The sequence below is a fragment of the Genypterus blacodes genome, unplaced genomic scaffold (assembly GCF_046128005.1).
Source record: "Genypterus blacodes isolate CSIRO-AG114 ecotype Tasmania unplaced genomic scaffold, CSIRO-AGI_Gbla_v1 ptg000021l_1, whole genome shotgun sequence".
Classification (NCBI taxonomy): Eukaryota; Metazoa; Chordata; class Actinopteri; order Ophidiiformes; family Ophidiidae; genus Genypterus; species Genypterus blacodes.
The window spans coordinates 3,982,220-4,004,461 of NW_027466834.1; the positions used below are offsets into that span (position 1 = coordinate 3,982,220).

A 22,242-nucleotide genomic window follows, 5' to 3' on the forward strand; every position below is an offset into this window, starting at 1 on the left:
ATATAATTATGGTTCTATGCAGGGTATGCACCATTAAAGGAACAACTGACATAACAACAATTTTCAATTGTTTGTGACACAACTTACATTACACGTAGACGCGTTAACGTTTATAAGCACGTTTTTTTACTTCCTATAAATTGAAATATTTTGAAGGCGGCCGTCCAGAATTATGTCGAATTTCCCACCTTTCCCGCGTGGCCCTGAATGCGTCACATCTCCCGGACAGACGGTTCCTGTTTGCGGTCGTCCAATCAGGGCGGGACGTTCCTTCCGTGACGTCGCAGCTTTTCCAGCTTCCAGACTCGCTGCTCGGGACCATCATGGCGTAGCGATGTGGACGTATGGGGGTTGTGGTGGGCACGCAGAACTTTAAAGAAGTAAACCACTGCTGGAGTTTTGGGAATATTAAAAAAAGAAACGAAATACGCGACAACTTTGATTTCTCTGCGAACATTGTTTCGGTAAGTGGCGCTATTGTTGTTGTTTGAAGGTGTTTCCACCAACTTTGATTTCGCTTTGGCTAAGATTAGTTTGTAACAAACCACCGTTGTTCACGTTGTCTGTCCACGTTTACCGCATTTGGTGAACCAGGGCAGGGACGCTTACCGGCTATTTTCGCAGGGTGTGTGGAAACAATCGAATTTCTAGTGTCTTAAGTGACCTTAAATCTGTCCAATCGCTTCTCTAACTATGCACAGATGACTCCCTTGTTGTGTTGGTCCGGTTAAAAACATGAAAGTACACCACTTGCTTACTCGTTGGACGCTGATAAAACATTAACCCACAATTTCACCATTAACGCCACTTATCTACCTGTTATAAATAACGTTTAATACTGTAAATCCACATCCTCCAAATGACGAGGTTCTTCCTAGAGTTTCCCAGTTAGGCTGATAGTCCATTTAAAGTTGTTTTGTTCAGTTAGAAAGTCAGTTGTACATTAATCTGCACCCTCCCACCATTTGGTATGATGTGTGTAAAATAACTATAAACCAAGGAAAACGTTTACCAGCTGCTTTATTGCTTTACAGTCGCACAAGTAAGATTGCATACATACTGTACATACATATATGCATCATTGATTGCTTGATTGGTCGATGGATTAACACTATTCACCTACAATAATCCTGTATGTGTTGCAGTTCTGCTTAATATGTGGAAGCAGAGGAAGCTTTGCCTTTCTGTTGTTTGTATTTTTGCCTCTTTACAATATGGGTCAGATTTCCCCTCCACAAAGTGATAATTATGACTCAGATTTGAGGGAAAAGCCCAGGGACTTCATGTCACAGCTTGCCCCTGTCTTTGCCGTCTTTGTAGTGAAGAATGTGAGGAAACATTTATGGTATTGTACTTGGCAATTTCATTATGTGGAGTTATCCCTGTTAGCATTTTTATGATGCAGGAATTGCGGCCAATTACCTCATTGTTTTTGATGAATTAGTTTATGGTGACAGATGCCCGTTTCAACTTTCCCAGAAGTCAGATTTTGTCAGAACAGCAATAACATTTCTTCTCTTGCACTGTAGAAGTGGATGGGTGGATTATCATAAGATTGTGAAATATTAATAATTGCTAAGCCTAGTAAAGCTTTAAGCAGTGAGTAACATGAAAAGAATGCACATTGCTTTCCATTGATCTAATGCGAAACCGGAACGCTTCTTTATGGTTGTATCACATTTATCTTTGCCAAAAACGTAATTACCATCTTTTGTTTCAGTTGTTTTGATGAATCCGTTAACACTGCATTGCACATGGCTTAGTTTGTCACAGGTTGACACAGATTCATTGTTGATTTTGTATTTGTACACACATTTGTACACCCTCTTCGTCACCCGTGTCTCCTTGTCCTGCAGGCCAGTTGTTGGCTGGTATAAAATTAGTGATGAAGTATTCTGCCTGCTCACACAGGTTTGAAATAGCTGCAGGTTATTCCAGAGCGCCGTCCCGCAGGCCGCCTCTGCTGCCATTGCGTCATCGGGCGTACAGACATCCAACTGTCCTGCCTCTTAACCTCCAAGACAATAGCTTTAACTGTGTCACAAGGTGCAAATACAGCAGACGTTTTGAGAATAGTGGGCATAGTATAGCTATTTAAGGCATCTTGAGTATAGCACATTGCCAGAATACACCAAGATATACTAGGCTTTAGTCTAGACAAAAGGAAAATAGGATTTCCATTGTTTTACAAGGTATAAAAGGTTAATAGGTTTGTTTTAACAAGTTTCCAGTTCATTCCCTGTGTGAGGTAACAGCCTGAATGAGGGCTCTCTCTTGGAAACAGGGCGTGAAGGTAAAGATTGAATCAGTGCCTGTCTGACTCAAAAGTATGGAAAGTGTCATTATGTGGTCAGACTGGAACCTGCCCCCTCACGTCCACAACATCGTCATAGATTTATTTTGACTTTGCCCGGGTTGAGGGAACACGTAGGACAAAGTGCCGTGTGAGCTATACTCGCATTGTAAATTCTTGTTTTCTCCCAAGAGCCCTGTTTTTTCCATCAGTGTAGCTCTTCTCAACACAGGCTCGCTGCTCTAAAAGCCAGCCAAGTGGCCCCAAGGCCTGTATTTTGTTTTCTACTTCCTGAGTGAGTAGAGTTTACAGTTCTTTCATGGAAGGAGGATTCCACTTTGAATACCACAAATACTGCAGGCCCTTTAAAGAGGATCGGTCATGATGGTTCTCACTGCCCCGAGGAAGCAAAGATGATGCACTTGTAAAGCCATTAATGCTCCACTCTCTCTTTGTATACATCACCCTCTGCATGCCACCATGAATTAGATGGCTGTTCTGTCCATAAGGCAAGTGTGCTTTTTGTGTTTTATAGTAAATTGTTTTGAATATGAAAAGTGTGCTGCAGGTGCTGTTCAAATGTATATGCATGTTTTTATCTTTGTTTTCTCTCTGGCATGGACAATGGTCTTCAGTGTATGCCCTCTAGTTGCTGTGAGTGGTGCTTATAGAAGCGCAGACAGTGAGACCTTTGTTTGCGAGTGTGATGCTTGTTGGGATTTTTGAGAAGCTCACACAGATAGCAGGTGAAGCCAAACGTGGGCGCAGATATGATCTTCAATTATTCAAGTGAAAGAAAAATGAAAACTCACTCTGCTCCATGGGCCTTTGTTTAGCAAAGCCTCAAAGCTCCGGACGGCCCTCTGTGTTTACACGCGGCTAACGTACCATGGAGGCAACTGGGGAACGAAGGACGGAGTGCAGCGCTCTGTCATTAGGCTCCGCTTTGTGTTCATTTGATCTAGGATAATGCCACGGACGGTCAAACGGGCTCACGTGACACCTTTGCACTGATTGACTCGTGCGCGGCAGGTTTCCCAGAAGCGCGCCCGCTCCCTGCCCTGTGTGTGTTTGAAGCATATTTGCTGAAAGCAGTGCGTGTTAAGCTTCGTCATGTTTGTCTTTTGTGACAGAAGAGCTGAATCAGGTTTTTGAAAAGTGATCCCCTGCAGGCTTTCATTCCTTCTGCCGCAGCCCGCGTTCCATCCCTGCACTTGTTTCTGAAGGATGCATATCTGATATTGAGCTGCGATATCATAGTAACCAAGATCTTTGCTGAATCAGATTGCTTCTTGAGATACGCAGTCTCAGCAATACTGTCGAGCGCTTTTCAAGAAATCCACTCCAAACATCTTGCTCATTCTTTAAACACAATTGTTTGTCAGCCAAAGTTTGCGTTGGCGTTCCTTGCACAGATGGAGCACCGATTGTCTTGTTCTCCATTTGCGGTGCGTTTCTGTGTAATGTTGCACGGCTGGCGGATAATATGCAATGATGTCAGACTGTTGACGTTTTGGTGCTGCACCACTGCTGCTTTTTCCTCGTGTGTATTTTTAGACCTCACTGAAAACACATCTGCTTGGATTTCACGTCTTTAATTCTCCGGGTGTGTTTTGGGGGCAACATACCGCAAATTAAAGATAGAAATGTAAAAAGATAGCAGAGTACTATAAGTCCCTGCCATTCTACTTTCCCTTTGATGTTGTGTCCTACTTACACTCTTCTTGAAAGCAGCTTGGATCAGAATTTTTATGGTAGGAGACCAGACTTCAGTTTAATATGGAACTGAATGAAAGCATGCCACTTCCTCTGATTCTGCCTCAGTCTGCTGTGTTTTGTGATCATCCTTGTGTTTCAGTGCATTGCTTATTTTACACATAATGGAAGTTCTGACCACAGGAATGCTGAAATAACAGCGTTAGGCCTGTGGGTGGTTTCCATAAAGTTTGAAAAACGGTGCTGCGTCCCAGCGACGGGAACTCCCAGGATGTGAGGCGGCTGATTACAGGAAGGTGTGTGTGTGTGTGTGTGTGTGTGTGAACACGCAGATGTGCATGCGTTTGTGAATGCGTGAATGAAGTTATGACACAGACTTTTGATGAAACGCAGGCAGAGAATGGAGCTGCTGTGGCGCTCAGGCAGAGGTCCAAAGCTTGGGCCACTAAAATCCATCTTCACTGGGCTCCAAACAGAGACTTCAGTGTCCTGTCAGCTCAGTCATTGTGCCAATACTTTAGCCAAATGGCCTAATTGATATTCTGACACACATTATTCACCATTCATACTCTAAAAATCCTGCAGCATGGAGCCCGATCCTGCCTCACTTTGAACCCGTCTGTTATGATAGAAGTAACTCACATAGTTTTCTTTTCTTTCACAGTAACTCTACTCAGTAACTACTCAAGAAATAAAAAACAATAATTCCTTCTTTCCCAGATTTATTTAGTTTTGTATTCAATTTTCTTTACTCCTGAGGTTGTTGACATTCACGTCGCAGAGATACAGACCCAGTTTATCGCATTGTAGACTAAACAGTGGTTGTCACTGCTGCTTTGGTAGTCACAACAATCACAGTCACAGAGAGAAGAAGGCAACCAAAGAGCTCATACCTCCGCCAAGACCGAGTGGTTTAGACGTTCATCACCTCAGTTTTTCAAGAAGATACAAAAACCTGTGCTACTTAATAAGGGTATGGTTTAATATTTTGATTTTTTTTTGTCCCCCCCAGTTTTGTCAGTGAGTGAAGATGATGTCTGATGCCAGCGACATGTTGGCCGCTGCCCTTGAGCAAATGGATGGCATTATTGCAGGTAACGTTCTCACACAACATGAAGCTTAAGTCCCAGGTACTAAATTGTGATTCATTTAAGCAAGTTGCCTTTCCTTTTGTTCATTTGTTTCCATTCCACTTTGCTCCCTTCGCAGGCTCCAAGGCGCTGGACTACACCAACGGGATGTTCGACTGCCAGTCGCCCACCTCCCCCTTCATGGGCAACCTGCGGGCGCTTCACCTGTTGGAGGACCTGAGGAGCGTCCTGGAGCTGATGGAGATGGAGGAGCGGGAGAGTCTGCGCTGTCAGATCCCCGACTCCACGGCCGACAGCCTGGTGGAGTGGCTGCAGGGGCATCTGGTGCGAAAGACACACACACACATGCACCATGAGGTTCACGGGTCTGATCAGTTGGAATAGCAAAGAGAGGAGACATTGATCTGGCTGTGCAACTGGAGCAGGAATTTAGTGTGTCTGGCTTATGGAATTCATCATCATTTTTTCTCTAAGTGAACATGTGATTCACAAGCAGGAAAAGAAAGTAGAGAGAGTTTCTGCATGATGGCTGAACACAATTTTCCGAGTACAACAAGCTTCAACACATCTGGTTTGCTTCTCATTTCGCTCACCCGGCGCCACATTGAAAACCCTGTGAATGTCGAAAATGTCGGCCAAACAATCCCGCTCACAAGCTCACAACTGTTGTTTTCTCAGCGAGAACACCGGCCGGTCGGGGCTCCCTGGGAACGCGTTATAAAACACAAACGTTGTCAACGTCGCAGCCAGTGTGCTGCAAGAAAGCTTCTGATTCCTCAGGAGCCAAACTGGCTTCTGGGAGCGCGGCGGGCTGAGGGCCAGAGAAATGCCAGAGTTTGTGTGTAATGCTGTAACTCAGGCTGTGTACAGCTGTGAGAGAGCAGGCGGGCTCACTCTCTGCCATGTAAGGTCGTTATTGGTGCAGAGCAAAGCAGCTCCGCCGCTCACATGTTCATGCGAAGCCTTCCGTTTCAGGTCATTCCTAGGCAATGAAACCTTCATAGTCCTTACTGGCAGAGCTGGTTATCAGCAGAAGTCAAGTGTTCTTCTGCACACACTCATGATACAGCCCCCAATAATGTTTTCTGAGCTCGTTTACATGTCTTCGGCTTATCAGTGTTTTCTGTCCCTGCAGTCCAATGGCCACATCTCTCTGAGTGGAGGTGACCACTACCAGGAGAGGCTCACCAGAATAGAGAGTGACAAGGAGTCACTGGTGCTCCAGGTACATACATCCAGCAATGCCGGTGCATTCACATCAGCAGTCCTCACTTGCTCTCATCTGTATTTTCCAGTTTTCATATTCCATAGAAATCCAACGCTGTCTTGCATACAGGTGAGCGTGCTGACAGACCAGGTGGAGGCTCAGGGAGAGAAGATTCGAGACCTGGACATGTGTTTGGAAGAGCACAGGGAGAAGCTCAACGCCACTGAGGAGATGCTGCAGCAGGTGTGTGTGTGTGTTTCCGGTAGTGCTACATGACCTCTGACCTCCTTATTTTGGTTGTGAGCAGGGGATGAGGGGATTAAAGACGTATTTTCGTACAGGGATCACTTATGTGTAATGCACACGTGGAATGTGACTCGTGCTTTACTGAATGTTTGCAGAATAGTGTAGATAGTGTACCGGTAATATGGAGATCATTTTCAATGTAGGAAAGATTTCATTTTCTATTTTTAACAGTCCTGGAGTCCCGGAGTGAAAAGCAAACAAAGGACAGATACTGTATAATCAAATGAAGGAGAGAAACGTCTGCTGAAGGAAGGAAAATATAGAAAACGACAACGATGATGATAATAAATAACAGGTTTAACTATCGAGCGGTTTCAGCAGTGCAGTGCAGGTGTCAGTGTGTGTTTCATGAAGGAAAATGCTTGGAGTGAACTGAGCAGTCCCGGTTTGCCCAGTTGAACGTTGTAATTTGTTCCACACAGTTTAATTCAACATGGATCATTTTATATCCCTAAAACGCATAAAGGTTTTGGTAACAGCGTCCATTTCTTCTGCAGGAGCTCCTGTGCAGATCCACACTGGAGACCCAGAAGCTCGAACTGATGTCTGAAGTGTCCAACTTAAAGCTGAAGCTGAACGCCATGGAGAAAGACAGACTGGACTTTGATGACAGGTTTAGGGACAGTGAGGTATGTGGGATAATGCCCAGGGCTCTGCTTGTATCCTGTCCCTCTCTCCCTAATACACACACCCACCCACACACACACACACACACCAAACAAACAGTCATTCATGTGGTCTGACACCTGTGTGGGAAATGGTTGACTTGTATTAACATTAGCTTCAAAGCAGCTGTGTGCTCAGTGAAGAAGACGGTCATGGCAGCATTCACTGAACCATGGACCTACATTCTCACTGTTAAGTATCATTATGAATGAAAAACTGCAGCTCACTGAGTGGATTAGCTTTGTTTTGACCAGACTTGAATTTACTGCTGCTCAAACAGACTTTCCAAACTATAAGACCTGCGTCATTCCTTTACTGAAGTTGAGGATTTGTGGACCCAGAAGAACGATGCCGGACACTTGGAAAGTCATCAAACGCGTTGTGTTATTGTAGCAGCAGTGGGGGACGTCTCTATGTCTCTTCACCCTGCTGGGACAACAAGCTGCTGTCCACATTTGGCCTCACAGCCCGTAAATCCTTCTGTTCTTACAAGCAGCTCTCACTTATTTATTACTACAGCTGCTTTGGAGATTTTACTTTTTAACAAAATCAATCCCTCCAAAATGTTGTTTTGACAGTCTGGTTAAGCATTTAAATACATGTAAGTATTAGCAGTTTTTAATGCATTGTGTGATTAAGTGCTAATTTGTACTTACTTTAATGTCTCCTTAAAGGACTTGATTCTCGAAATTAATGAACTGCGGTACAGACTGACCGAGCTGGAGAGTGAGAAACTACAGTACGAAAAGAAACTGAAATCCACAAAGGTGAGTTTGGGCAAGAACATTTTTATTGAAGAGGTTTGGCAAAATTGTGTTGTGAAGATTTCGAAACCGTTCCATATCCTTTGATTCAGCAACACTTGTCCAAGTTTACACCCCGGCCTGGAGAAAGTCGACGTAACTGATCAGTGCAACTGCTTGAACACCTTCAGCTTTAGTCTGTTTCTCAGTTTTGGTCCATGGGAGTCATTACACCTGGTCTTTGTCAGCTTCTTTACACTTGCACACAGTATGATTTCAAATAGATAAAATATTCTGGAATTAAGCCTTTTTTTTTTAAATGTGTCTTATGATCTGCATTCATGGGGCTGCTGCATGTCTACGTCTCTCATCTTCATCTGTGAGGGATCTTGGCCAGGAAAACCTTCATCATCGCTTCTTTGGAAACTTGTCTCAATATGCATTCCTGCTCTTTTACTTAACTGTCTGGATTAACTGTGTTGTTTTAAATGTGCTTTAATCAATATAATTAGAAGTGAATCCTGGGTACGGCGCTTTCTTGTCCTCTTCTGACTTTTCACCTGTTGCATGTGCTCTCTCTCCTGTGGTTTGCCTCTCTGCTGCTAGTCACTAATGGCCAAGCTTTCTAGCCTGAAAATCAAAATGGGCCAGATGCAGTATGACAAACAGAGGAAGGAGCACAAACTCCAGGCGATGAAGGTTGGCTTCTCTCAGGATGGCTGCAGTGCTTGCCGTATGATTATGGTTTTTGAGCCTCTCCCTTTTGGTTCCTGTGCTGTTTTTATTTTTGACAATCGTTCAGTCTGGTGTGCATTTTTTTGTTCTTACCCTCATATGCAAAATAACCCCAATTTGCAGAAAGTATAAATCACTGAAATTGTGCAATACAGTAAAAAGTAACACTGGAGTGGAGTGGCAAAGACCACATCTGTTTAGGCTACGTCAACAAGGCACCACTCGGAGCAAACATTCACATTTTGAAAACCACAGTTATGCCTTATTTTGAAGTGATTACGTTCCCTTGTAAGCAAGCCTTCTTTCCTCTTCTATGCTTGTCTCATTCGTTCCTTTTCTGTCCGAGCAGCTTCTTTTAGATCCCCTCCACGCTTGATTTCCATTCTTTTCACGCCTTACCCCTCAGAGCAGGTGTGCTGTGGTGCAGAGTGCCTGTGTGCCACGTCAGCGTCTGTGAATCTATTTTGTGTGTGTGTGTGTGTGTTTTGGTTTGTTTGGGGTGGGGGGTTGGGGCCAGCATGCGTGTGAAAGATCCTCACTGTCTTCCCTCCGTTGGACAGGACGAGCTGTCCATGCTGTGGAGGCAGCTGGAGGGCAAAGACGGCGAGATGAGGAGAATGCATGACGAGACGGGCGTCAGGGCCGCGGGCTATGGCGGCGCCGATCCCAATGAAAGAGGTGGGGCGACCAGAAGTCAAGTCTCACGCTTCATGGTTCAACTTGTGTACATTTGAAAACAGAACACATATTCATAAAAAGATGGATTAATCAGATCTTTGTGTGAAGTCCTACTAGAAATGCCAATGTTTATCTTCAGAAACTGCAACCAGTTTTTGTTTAATAACTCTTTGTCCTGTTTAGTCTCTCATCCAGACGAAACTCTTAGAAAGAGGCTGAAAGAGAAACGTAAGGGGGGTTTTTATGCCTGTATATATTTTTTATTGCACTTTATTGTTGCACTCATCTCAACCCCTGCATGTATGGGCATGAGCCATCTGAACCCTGCTTGTCCACTATAACCCATTGGCGTGCTAATCGCTGACCACAGAGCGCCACACGTCTGATTAAGCTGCGACCGGACAAACGAAGGTCAAACGAAAATCTGTTATCAGTTTGTTTGTTGGAGAGATGTCCAACCAGGAAACGGCAAGAAAGGAATGTTTTGAATGTGTGAGGAATGTGTTGTGTTTGTCATAACCATTCAGGCTGTGTGCGCTCCTCCTCCTCCTCATCCTCTTCCTCCTCCCGTCCCCTTGTCCTCCGTCATAATCACCTCCTGACCCTGCCAACGTCTATCCTCAACCCCCCTCTGTTCATTCACAGCGTGTGCCAAAGCTAACCCGTAACGTCCTCGTGTTCAGTGTTGTGTGTAGTGTGACAGTACCTTTGTCATGAGTGTTGTCTCCGTATCTGTGCCTTCTCCCGTCACTGATGGTTTATGATTTTAGATCATTGTCTTTAAACACACGGCCGCAACATGAGACGTTTGATAAGATCGACAACGTATTAAAGTAATGCACTCTACTCAAGTAGCGAATCAACTCAAGTTAATCAGTTTGATAGATGTGTTTACAAGCAAAACAATTGACCATGAATTTACTGAAAGCCGTGTTGTGGCCTGTATGGTGAGCGTCCACCTCCTTTATAATCCTTCCTTGTGCAATCAGGCTGACTCCATAAGGAATCCCCACATTTCTGGTTACAAACTGTGCTTTCGTAACACTTTTCTCCCTCCTCGCCAGATGTGGAAGTGCAGAGAATGAAAAAGGCGGTGGAGTCGTTGATGGCAGCCAATGAAGAGAAGGTAAGCAAGGAGGAGTCACCGCTGTTCATTCATTTTGATATCGCGCCAACCACTTCAATACACCTGTCTGTGTTTTAAATCCCCCCATAGGATCGTAAGATTGATGAGCTGAAGCAGTCACTGCTGCGGTACAAGAAGGTTCAAGACATGGTGATGTCAGTGCAAGGAAGGAAAGGTTAGAAAACTCTGCTGCAGTAGATGAGTAATGTTGCAAACATAAAAGACTATAGCGATTCATTTGTTAAGTGAATTTAATAACCTGTTGCATCTGGGTTTAAATTGATGTGCTATTGTAGGGGCCTTTTAAACACTCAGATGAGATAAGAAGAAAAAGTGAACTTAAAGCCCTCATAAACTCTAATCTTTCCCATGTCGGTTGATAATTGCATCAGAAAGACGCAAGCTCCCCCTGCGTCTTCAACTTGTCCTCTGTTCCTCCAGAGAAAGCCAAAGATAATGACAACGGCGAGAGTCACAGCGATGGTTCCGTCTCGCCAGCAAACCCAGTGTACGTGGACGCTGAGGGACGCGACATTGCGGAAGTCGAACAAGTGAACGGGAACAGGAAGAGCCCAGACGAGGTTTGTCCAGCACAGTAAAGTCGATTTAAGATCTGTTAAACATGATCGCATCCCTCTGGGGGGCTTTTGCAAAGATAAATATTATTGTTGTGTTGAATGAAGGACATGTTAAAACTCATCACTAGCTGCTGGAATATGCAGTGATTTTTGCTTTAATTCCTCAGGCAACTTCAGATTTCATTAAAGCCAACACACAGCAGTTTCACACTCACATGAAATAGGTGTTGAACAGCTCGTCATCCAATTAATTAAATAACTTGTCTCATATCAGCTCGTTGATCTCGTGCTCTCGATAGAAAATAAAGTAAAAACACATTTGTTATACATTTGGAGCTCTGAATTAAGTCTATTTCTTTGTTTCTCTCTGATAGCTGGAGATCATCAGTGGACTAAACGAAGAGCCGTCGCCCACACCCAGTCCGTCTGCTCTGTCTGCCGCGTCATCACCTGATGCTGAAAGAGTGTCAGAGTCAGCGCCAGCAGAGGAGGAGAGGTGAGCTATGGACTCATTTATATCCTCACAAGCATTGGGTCAGTTTAGTGAAGAGATCCATTCATTAAGGTTAAGTTAAGTGTGTGGATATGGCAACAAGCAATCAGTCCAGTGTGAGGTGTTAATCATTAAAATGCTAACAGGAAGTCCTTTGACACCCACGTAGTAAGAGAAATATTTCATTTTGTCCATGCGGCTCACCTCAACAACAAGGTGTCAGAGGGCCGCCACACCCAGGATTTCTGTGTGGGCAGTATAGTCTAGTTTTTGTTCATTGACTCCGGTCGGTCGGTTGGATTGTGATGAAATGGCCCAGGAGAGGAATGTGTGGAGCAGCGGTTCATATCCTGTAGCCCCAGCCGGCAGCTTCCCGTGACAATGTGAGGGAAAGCGTTTTATCCCCAGCACACTGCCATGTTTGAAGCGTGGCTTATTATGGTTTTTGTAATTCCAGCACCCAAGATACATCGAAGTCTGGAAGCCAGGAGCACCTGGACAGGAACAGCAATGAAAAGGTAAATCTACTCTAAATCTAGTATTATTAGGAGGCAAAATTCATAATATGACCTTTCAGAATAATGAAAGCATTCCATGACTGCATTTCATAGGATCTTACTAGTATATTATTATATTATCATTATTATTATCTATTAGTACATTAACTGCTTCCCATTCTTGATGTTTCCTGCTGTCCCAGAATATAATCGAAGAGATCTCCAAGGTCCGAGAGAAGCCTCCCATGTGTCCGCCCGCTCCTGCTCCCGCTCCGGCCACCGCAGTAGACGATGAAACCTTTGGTTCTAGAAAAGCTCGTTCATCTTTTGGAAAGGGTTTCTTCAAGCTCCGCGGGGGCAAGAGGACAGCCAGCACCCCCAACCTGGGTAAATAGGCATATCTACTCACTGCACCTCTGCTCTTGCGCAGGCTTGTTTTGTCATTAATATTAGAGAAAAACATAGAATAGATTTGACAATTAAACAATCCAGTTAGGATCGATAAAATGATTCAAATCCTCACTCCGGACAGATTTGCAGAAATGATTTACCTTTCTAAAATGGGAAGAAGCTTCTATCACTTCCAATAACTGTGACTTTCACTAAGTAGCTATTCCTGATGTTCCTACAAGTTACATTTTTGGAAGTTTTGGAATCTTGGAAGTTTTTCTACCATCCTGGACAGCTTTTTATTTTGTCAAGCCACACCCAGGGAAGTTATGGACCAAGTCCGTAATTTCCAGCCCGCACAAACTGCAGTCCCTATTTAATTATGGAAGTGTGTGTGTGTGTGTGTGTGTGTGTGTGTGTGTGTGTGTGTGTGTGTGTGTGTGTGTGTGTGTGTGTGTGTGTGTGTGTCTGTGTGTGTCTGTCTGTCTGTCTGTCTGTCTGTCTGTCTGTCTGTCTGTCTGTCTGTCTGTCTGTCTGTCTGTCTGTCTGTCTGTCTGTCTGTCTGTCTGTCTGTGTGTGTCTGTGTGTCTTTGCACGTGTGTACGTGTAAGTGTGTGCTGTGTCTGTGTTTGTGCCCCCTCTCCACTCCCCTGGTTCAGTTTTTGGTTCTCTCCGTAACCTTTGCCCTTCTGTCTTGTTCTTGTTCTTTTCCCGTCGGGACATGTCGTGTGTTCTTTGTAACACATGAAGACCGCAGCCGGAGTGCGAGTGCGCCTATGCTAGGTACAGTATAGACCACAGGTCATTGCAGGGTTGCACCAAGTTCTCTGGGAGAAACCATCAGAACCTTTTTCTAACCTCATTCACTCAGCTGACGTCTTGTTTTGTTCACACCCTGTCAGTAGCTGTAGCGCTTTAACAACCCTGCCCCGTGTCACTTGCCATTGTGTCAAGTCAAATGTTTGGACAGCATACAAGCGCTGAGTCGTGTTGTGTATGTTGATTTGCCTGTGTGCCTGCATGTATTTGTTTACACTCCCATTCCCCCATCACAAATCAGTATCCCCACCCACGTTATCAGCCGGTGTGTTGCTTATTAAGACGGTGATGGTGTGTAGATAAAAAGCTTTTGAAATGTTTCTTTCCACAACAGACATAAAGGAGAATGATGTCACTAAAAACCTCCTTTTTATCTATTGAATCATCTTAATTCTTCTCCATTCCTACTCAGCACCTTTTTTAAATGTCTTTGTAGTCCTACTCAGTGTCTTATGCATGCATACCAGGCAGGCTCTCTGTGAAGATCCCACCCTCGTGACCTCTCAGTCTGTCCGGGAGGCGTCACATGTGTGTCTGAGCGTTTCGTGGTTTCTCGGCTCTTTGTCTGCATAGACGCCACACTGATGATGTTTTGTGGGCATTTGTCCGTACAGCTGAAACGGAGCGGCAGGGCACCGATCATCTGGATCTTGCCGGGTTGCCTCAGAGGTCGGCCAACAGTGACAGCACCCACACACTTCCGACAACCCCAGAAGGCAGGAAGAAATCTAAAGGGATTCTGAAAATCTTTGGGAAGTGAGTACTGCTGCTATTTTCAAGCGATGAGTCACAATTCGTTGATTTTAAAATGAGAAGCTGTTTACTGTCTACTTTTGTTGCTATGACCTTTTAATAGTTGTGAGGACGTTTTAGATTTTAGACTTATTTAAGTTGCATTTCTTTAAAGGCTTAAAAGAAGTCAGTCGACCACATTTAACTTGGACGACAACCCGCCAGAAGGAGAGTTCAAGAGGGGGGGCGTGCGAGCCACAGCAGGCCCGCGGCTCGGGTGGTCCCGGGATCTCCAAAGTGCTAATAAGTATGTGTGTGTTCAACAAGGTGAACAAGGCAGGATGTGGTGTCATTGTTTTGTAGTAATGGAGAGATAATTTGGCAGTGTTCTGTCCTTGTAGGGAAAGTTTATCTTAATTCTCTATTAGCTAAAATCTCAAACAAAGTGGAAGTAGATGTTTGTTATCGTGATTTGCTGCAAACCAGTGGCAACACATACACACTTCGATTGTTTTCATTCTCTGATTGGCTCTTCTTAGTGACGTGGACGCTCCATTCGCCCGCTGGTCGAAGGATCAGGTATGCGACTGGTTGCAGGAGCAGGGTTTGGGCCTCTACGTGAACATGGCGCGGGTGTGGATCTGCTCTGGACAGACGCTGCTCCAGGCCTCGCAACAGGACCTGGATAGGGTGAGATAGAGCGGAAGGTGTTTCGAAAAGTATGACCAACTTGTTTGGCACTCGGGTGTAGTCATCGTTTATGTGTGGCTGTGGCTGTTTAGGAGCTGGGCATCAAACACCCACTGCACAGGAAGAAGCTGCAGCTGACCCTGCAGGCCCTCGGCTCAGAGGAGGAAGACAACAAGGGAAAGCTGGACTACCACTGGGTGACGAGTGAGTACCAGCTGCCACTTCAAGACATGAAACAACTGAACTTGTAAAAAGTTGTAACATTTTTGGTGGTTTCTATATACAAGGTTTACTTTGCTTTCATGACGCATTCTTTGCCCGTTCTTTCTCACCTCCTTTCAGGGTGGCTCGACGACATTGGTCTGCCCCAGTATAAGACCCAGTTTGGTGAGGGGAGGGTAGATGGACGCATGCTGCACTACATGACAGTGGTGAGTGTTGGGGAAAGACACTAACAAGCTGCGTGGATAAGTAGGTCATCTGTACAATTAGCTCCATAACCATAGCCTCTGGCACAGACGCCACGTTAACAACATCAAAGCCAAAGCGTCGTGGCCATTATGATTTGTGAGAGATAGAGCTCATTATTTACAAATCCTCACCAAAGAAATAGACATATATTTATTATAAGGTTAAAAGTGCTTCACCTGTATTCTGTCCCCTGAAATCCAGCTGTTGTTCCCAGCACAGAGATGCTTTTCGCTGTAGTTTACATGAAACAAGGACATCTAGTGGAGAGTTTGAGCTCAGAATTTAGAGACAGAAAGTGAAGAGAGTGAAATCACAAATGAGTTTCAGTTGGTTTTACACACAAGTTTCTATATTATTTTTTTTTTTTTTTCCCCCCTTCAGATGACCTCTAAAAGAAATACTCAAATAAACACAGAAACATTAATTTGTCATGGTTTCTACTCAATGTGTCTTTTATTGTTTGAAGAAAGAGTGGTCAGGCAGTAAACCAGCCATGTTTTCTTTGTCCCTCAGGATGACCTGCTCTCTCTGAAAGTGGGCAGTGTCTTGCATCACCTCAGTATCAAGAGAGCCATTCAAGTGCTCCGACTCAACAACTACGAGCCCAACTGTTTACGCCGCAGACCGTCTGACGATGTGCGTTCACTGTAACAATCACCTAAGTAGAGAAACCACCCAACAGTCTGTCTGTTTCTAAACAGTCTCTTTCTTTGCCTATAGAACAACATTTCACCAGCAGAGATTTCCCAGTGGACTAATCACAGGGTGATGGAATGGCTGAGGTCTGTGGACCTCGCAGAATACGCTCCAAACCTGCGAGGCAGCGGCGTGCACGGAGGTCTGATGGTTAGTAGGACCGATGTACTCTCTTCATGGCACACATAGATCTACAAAAACAACAAATACGCTCACCTCATATACCTTCTCCTCACTCCTCAGGTTCTGGAGCCGCGGTTTAACGTGGAGACGATGGCCCTGCTGCTGAACATCCCCCCTAACAAGACTCTGCTGCGACGCCACCTGGGCACACACTTTAACCTGTTGATTGGTTCAGAGGCCCAGCAGCTCAAACAAGAGTGTCTTGAAAATCCTGATTACACTCTGCTTACTGCCACCACCAAGGTCAAGGTACGGACTCAGTTGTAGAGATGGTGCTCAGAAACATTCAACATTTGGACCCTACTCACTATAATCACTATAATTAGTGTCAGAGAGGTGAAAAAGTTAAGTTCATAGATTTCCTGTCTTCTTCCCTCCACACATACAGCCGCGGAAGATGACGTTTGGCGGCTTCGGCAGTCTGAGGAAGAAGAAGCAGGAGGAGAATGAGGAGTATGTGTGTCCCATGGATGTAGAGATGCCAAAGGGACGAAGCTTCCAGAAAGGCTTCGAGCTCCAAATCTACGAAGATGACCTCGATAGGTTAGACCAGGTAAACACAGATAATCTGCGAAGGACGTCTTGAATGAATCTTCAAAATAAAATATCTACAAATACTTTCTGCCTTGTATGTATGTGAAGGGCATATGATCTACACCTCTGTAGATTCTCATGAAGAGCTGCTTATGTTTTTGCAGATGGACGACTCGGAGGGAACTGTACGACAGATTGGGGCTTTCTCTGAGGGCATCCAGAACCTGACTGTAAGAACCTTTAATGTGTTTGGGTGTTGACCACTGTGCTGTACTGGTATCCTCGTATCTCAAACTGTGAGGTTTACATTTCTTCCCTGTGTCGTCCCTGTCACCAGAGCATGCTGAAAGAGGACGAATTCTTCAAACTCTCAAACTCTCCAAACCCCAGTGTAACAGATGAGGACTCCAACGCATGAGGCTGTCCACACCTCGTGACCCGTAGTCCTGCTGTGAATGAAACTCTGTGCCAACCCTCTCCACGCGTACACACATTTGTTTTAGTAATTTTTTTTAACCTCTTTTTTTTAATGCAACTCAAAAAAATGAGCCAGAAGTATTATAAAGCCTCTTATTCTGGGTAATAAACGGTGGTGTTGTGAGGTCACTCCAGCAGCTACCATGACTCTGGAACGTCGCTTCATTTCAACGTTCCTCTGATGATGAAGGGAGATTTAGGGCAGCACCACTGTTTGCCTGCCAGCTGGTTACTGGAGACGTTTTGTACTCATTTATACTCTGGCTCCTCTCTGTTTATGGCGTAATTGATGTGTTAACCAGCAGAAAAATGACATCCAAGAAAATGCCAATAAAGAGTTAATATATGTCTATTAAAATTCATTTTAACTGTAGTGCTATTGGAAAAAAGAGTTGGACTTTATTCAGAAGTAATGATAATGCTGTGTAGATGTTCCCAATTTTAGAAATTAGTGTAAAGTCACAGTAACTCTGAAACAGCTGCTATGTTTTCTACAGAACTGAAGTTTTCTAAATAAATGTCTTATATCTTATCCTGAACTGAATATTTTACAGTTTTTCACCCCCCAGTAATATTTTTGCATGCATTTACACCAATACATATCATACAATACAACGCCTAATGAATATCCATGCTTGATATTGAAAGCCAACATTTCAAAATAAAAGCTTGTCATTTTGTTTGTCTTTGCTTGAATGGATCAATAGAATCCTGCTGACTGGCATAAGGCTGTGTTCTTTATGTTTATACATTTCCAATCATCAATAAATAAATCAGTTTGGCCTTTTTGCAGTTTAAAATGAGGGATTGTGGTCAAATTTTGAAATTGTGTAAATAAAAACATTACAGTAACGCAATGGACTGACTGTAAAGTTGTGAGTTGTTTTTTACAGACTCAGCATTTCAAAGGTATTATACCAAAAAACAACCACAATGCTATACCAGGTTTGGAGAAAACCTCGCTGATCAACTGCCAAACCAAAGAAAGTTAGGCAATGCATAGATAAAATAGTGGAGATCACAATGAACCCCACATTTTGAACCACGTTATGCGTTTGCAGCTACTCAAATGCCAGTTTGAGACTTACAAAAGACCTGAAATAAGCCATCAGGTTGCCTATCAACTATTTTTATTCACTTGATATCAACTGTCAGGAAAATTAGGTTAATGTTGCCCGGGGTTTTTGTAGTGGAGAACTACCCACTTCTTTAAGGAAATCCAAAGTACATGCATGCTCTCAAAGCCTCATCTAGAGTCTAAATCCCTTCTTTGCATTTTATTAATAAATGTCATAAATGTATTAACTTTTAGCTTCATGTATTGTTGTTATTGAATTTATATCGAAGTTCTTATTGTTGTAGTGTAAAACACAACTACATCATGGATTCATTTATTTCATGAAAGTGTTGGTCTAACGCAACGCCCTCTGCTGGTTGATCAATTCCATATGTATTTCACGTTATAAACATCTGTAAGGCGTCCTGTGAATGTGCGCATGTGCATTGGCGCTCCTTTGTTTTGTAATAACCCTGCCTGACTTTTCCTCTGAGTGAAAGATCAGACACCGCAGGAGAAGAAACAACTGCGTGGAATTTTACGGGAGTCATGGCTGTAAGGTGTGTTCCTATTTTATGATTAAGTACTAAAAACCAAGAGTTTGTAAGACTTCACTGATACCAGGGTGGGGTTACTTCTAGATACTATTAGATTTTATTTTGATAACTACATTTGAAAAAGCCTGTTAATGTTTTGTGTGTAGTTTGTTACATATGTGCATATCTATACTTTTATATTTGGCTTTGGCTTGGGACATTGACCATAAACTCAGCAATGTATTTTTTGATATTATATATGAAATGTGTAATGTGCAGTTTCAGTGGAGTCCTCCTTGTTCACCTGGCAGTGTTCTTCAATGGACTAAATGCATCAAGGTACTCAAACTTATAAAAAATTACACAGGAATTATTGCTTTTGTGAGTGTGTCTTCAGACTTTATCAGTGTTGTGTCTTCTCTGCAGCAGACTGACTGTAAACCAGGAACTATCAACCCTGTTCAATGAGCTGTGGACCCTGGATGTAAACCGCTTTACGCATGCCATAGACTACAACGTCTCTGTTCAGGTGTGGACTCACATCTACAGGTTGTTTTTTATTAATATAGCATCTTTTATTTTTGTTAAGAAGTGACTTTGTTTCTGGTTGATCTGTCCAGCGTAGAGCCGGCTATGTGAGCGCAGGCAGCCAAGTGGTGCGAGATTACGCCTCACAGCCTCTGTTCTCTAATGTTAATGAGAACAAACTGAAGAACATCACCACCACCTCCCGTGAGTGACTGCATCACGCTTCACTGAGCATTAACATGTGAAATGTACGAGGTTTTTACAATCAGGGACTGTGAATTACTGTGTTTGCAGGTTTCATGGATCTGCTGGACAACTATGAGCGATCCACAGGCGTGACAGAACGTGTCACAACGGCGGAGCAGACAGAAAACAATCTCTTCCTGGATGCAGTCTTAGAGACTGAAGTCATGAAGGTACAGCTGACATGTTACAACAAAAACCATTCAACCATCTGACCACATGTATTGAGTAGTTCGGGTGTGTCCATTGGTGCAAGGTACAGTACACAAAGTGTTATAAACAAGAAAAACCTTACAAAAAAGTATTTTTGTAAGGTTTATATGAGAGCTGACTGACTTCAGGTCAGTGGGTTGAGGCCAGCTGTTTTTTTATGTGATTTTTTGTGTGTGCAAAGTGACATTACCATTAGTATAAGAAGAAAGGAAACAGAGAACACTTGAGCTCAGAGTGAACTTGGATTATTACCAATGCCTGTTGAATCTGTGGACTTTCACAGAATTAAAATGGTGCCATGATTTAACTTGGTTTCAAACTTCATATCACAGTAATCTTGCAACCCTGTTGAATCTTTTCTGTTGGCTGCATATTGTAAGTTGCAGATTTCAGATTGTTTTCGTGGTCCGAGCAGCTGCTGAATCCATAAGAGAGCTCTGTCTCCTCCCTTCTCATTTTGTAATGGAACACATTCTTCATGGTGTTCGTTTATGCTGAACATCTGTGCAGCTGTGGACGGTTGTGTTGGCTGTTCCTGAGCAGAGTCTCCACAGAGGCCCAGTGGAAGAATGATGTAGTTGTTTTGCTTGTTAGAGGTGATAGCTGAGGCATAGCTTTTGCAAAATAAATTCTCAAATGATCTTCCCAAGAGGACTATTAAAGGTTTTGATTGATAAGTTCTGAACCTAAACCAATGTACAAGTTGCAAACCTTTTTTTAAGGAAGTGATTCCTGATGCTCCAACCTTAGCATGTCCTAAATGATGTATTAACAGACGATTAAACAATTATATATACATGTTATTTATGAATGAATGAATGTGTGTATGTGTGATTGTTTTCACAGAGAGCTCATCGGTACCTGGTGAGCAAAGGCAAGTCCAACTCAAACCTGAGGCTGTTTAAGAGTCAGCTGTACCTGATCTGGTTCCATCTCTACCACAGGGACAGAACCTCAGGGTAAGAAACATCTGGACCAACATCAGCCTTAAATGAGCCCTTGAAATCAGTGATAGCAGTCAAGGCATTGATTGTAATACAACACTGTACTGTGGATTTATAAATTGAATAATTCAACAGTCTGGACACCAGTGGATTTGAGCACGTCTTTGTTGGAGAGATGAGATCTGCCACAGAGATAATTGGTTTTCATAACTGGATCCAGTTTTACTTTCAAGAAAAAAACAGCCACCTGGACTACAAAGGCTACAAGGCCCGAGATCATGACTTAGTAAGTATGATAAATAGTCCATCAGGCTGAAAAATGTTTTTCTTTCCAAAGTAAAGATGTTGCTATGACCTCATTCCTAGGTACTAAAATAATGTTTTTTGCCCCCAGCCTGATCAAGATGACCACGTTCTTAACCTGCAGTTCACCTGGCACAACGTGGTGAAGCCTGTCGGCAGCGCTTTCATCGGGACCAGCCCGGAGTTTGAGATGGCCCTCTTCACCATCGTCTTCCTCATGAACACAGACAGGAGCACCACAGTGCTGGTGAACATTGACCAGTGCCAGATGGAGCTGGTGGTCGTCAGACATGGACGTTCCCTCGGGACGGCCTACCCCAAACTGATCAGCAGCAACAGTCGACATTTCAGGCAGCACTCACACTAAAGTAGCAGTGGCTGCTGGATTCAGGTCACATACAAAAGCTGTGTCTCATTTCATGGGTCGCATCCCATTCAAGTCCCATTTAGGAGCATCCTTCAAATGCAACCATGATATGTGGCCCTCATCATTTCAAAGAATTTCAACTACACAACTGGTGTTTCCTTCCCGGGCTTACATTTTCTCAGAAACCATAGAAACCAATACCAACACCAAATTTGTTTCTTCTTCTTTTACAATTTAGATGAGATAAATAGTTTTAGTTTTAAATGGTTTTAATATTGATTATTGTATTTTGAAGTCACAATGCGATGAGAACTTCCCATTGACAAGTGTACAGGGGAACAAAGGTTTCCTTCTTGAAGGGTGTGTTCCATAAAATGAGACATAACTCAAGTCACATTCATGTCATCATTATGCTCAACAATATGAAGCACGGGTGGACTGCAGCTAATTTAATACCTACACATTTAAACACATGCAATAGATCTGCAGAGGTTTCTCTAATGTTTAATTAGCACTATATGCAGCAAACACTCGTGATCTTATATCTTATATGTTACTTTTGGATGACAATAAACCATAGCACCTTTATATAGCAGCTTTCAGAACAAAGTTACAATTGGGCAAATTGAGATTGAAACATGGCAAGACTATAGCAAAAGTCAGAAAATAATAACAACAAGAACAAGAAAAAAAAAAGTAATTTCTTGAATTTGAAAGTGAAATTTTAAACTTAAATATACATAAAACAACAAATGTCTTTTTTTTAAATTGGTGTTTTAAAATGTGGTGTGTTGTTCTTCTAAAAATTATATTACGTGCAATAAATGTAAGCTCCCTTTAATTGCTGTGTTGTGTCATTATTCAGCATTGAAAATGTGTTGAATATGTATTTTCAGATGCTTGCCATTGTCTGTCTATCGACATCAATTC

The 22,242-nt window shown here is 43.3% G+C and overlaps 2 protein-coding genes across 6 annotated transcripts; both read left to right on the forward strand.

Moving 5' to 3' along the window:
• Positions 1-278: 278 nt before the first annotated feature.
• On the forward strand, positions 279-17,801 carry ppfibp1b (PPFIA binding protein 1b). Of its 4 annotated transcripts, XM_076142172.1 has the most exons (27): positions 279-464; positions 5,022-5,103; positions 5,219-5,424; positions 6,236-6,325; positions 6,437-6,550; positions 7,111-7,242; positions 7,954-8,046; positions 9,318-9,435; positions 9,619-9,663; positions 10,500-10,561; positions 10,652-10,736; positions 11,003-11,142; positions 11,514-11,635; positions 12,090-12,150; positions 12,333-12,516; positions 13,270-13,302; positions 13,953-14,094; positions 14,246-14,377; positions 14,610-14,760; positions 14,853-14,964; positions 15,103-15,191; positions 15,745-15,867; positions 15,952-16,077; positions 16,171-16,359; positions 16,499-16,663; positions 16,809-16,874; positions 16,982-17,801. In XM_076142172.1, exons 2-27 carry the CDS (start codon positions 5,040-5,042, stop codon positions 17,060-17,062), a joined length of 2,925 nt encoding a protein of 974 aa, XP_075998287.1. In that variant the 5' UTR covers positions 279-464; positions 5,022-5,039; the 3' UTR covers positions 17,063-17,801. The 4 variants fall into 4 exon arrangements, with proteins under 4 accessions (XP_075998287.1, XP_075998288.1, XP_075998289.1 ...); XM_076142173.1 differs by lacking the exon at positions 13,270-13,302; XM_076142174.1 differs by lacking the exon at positions 9,619-9,663 and having other exon boundaries at positions 280-464.
• An 820-nt stretch (positions 17,802-18,621) lies between these two features.
• Positions 18,622-22,104, forward strand: endouc (endonuclease, polyU-specific C). 2 transcript variants are annotated; one of them, XM_076141814.1, is made up of 8 exons: positions 18,622-18,738; positions 18,994-19,053; positions 19,141-19,243; positions 19,335-19,446; positions 19,537-19,658; positions 20,545-20,657; positions 20,778-20,928; positions 21,037-22,104. In XM_076141814.1, the coding sequence occupies exons 1-8, from the start codon at positions 18,728-18,730 to the stop codon at positions 21,310-21,312; spliced, it is 948 nt and encodes a 315-aa protein (XP_075997929.1). In that variant the 5' UTR covers positions 18,622-18,727; the 3' UTR covers positions 21,313-22,104. The 2 variants fall into 2 exon arrangements, with proteins under 2 accessions (XP_075997929.1, XP_075997930.1); XM_076141815.1 differs by having other exon boundaries at positions 19,144-19,243.
• Positions 22,105-22,242: the final 138 nt, after the last annotated feature.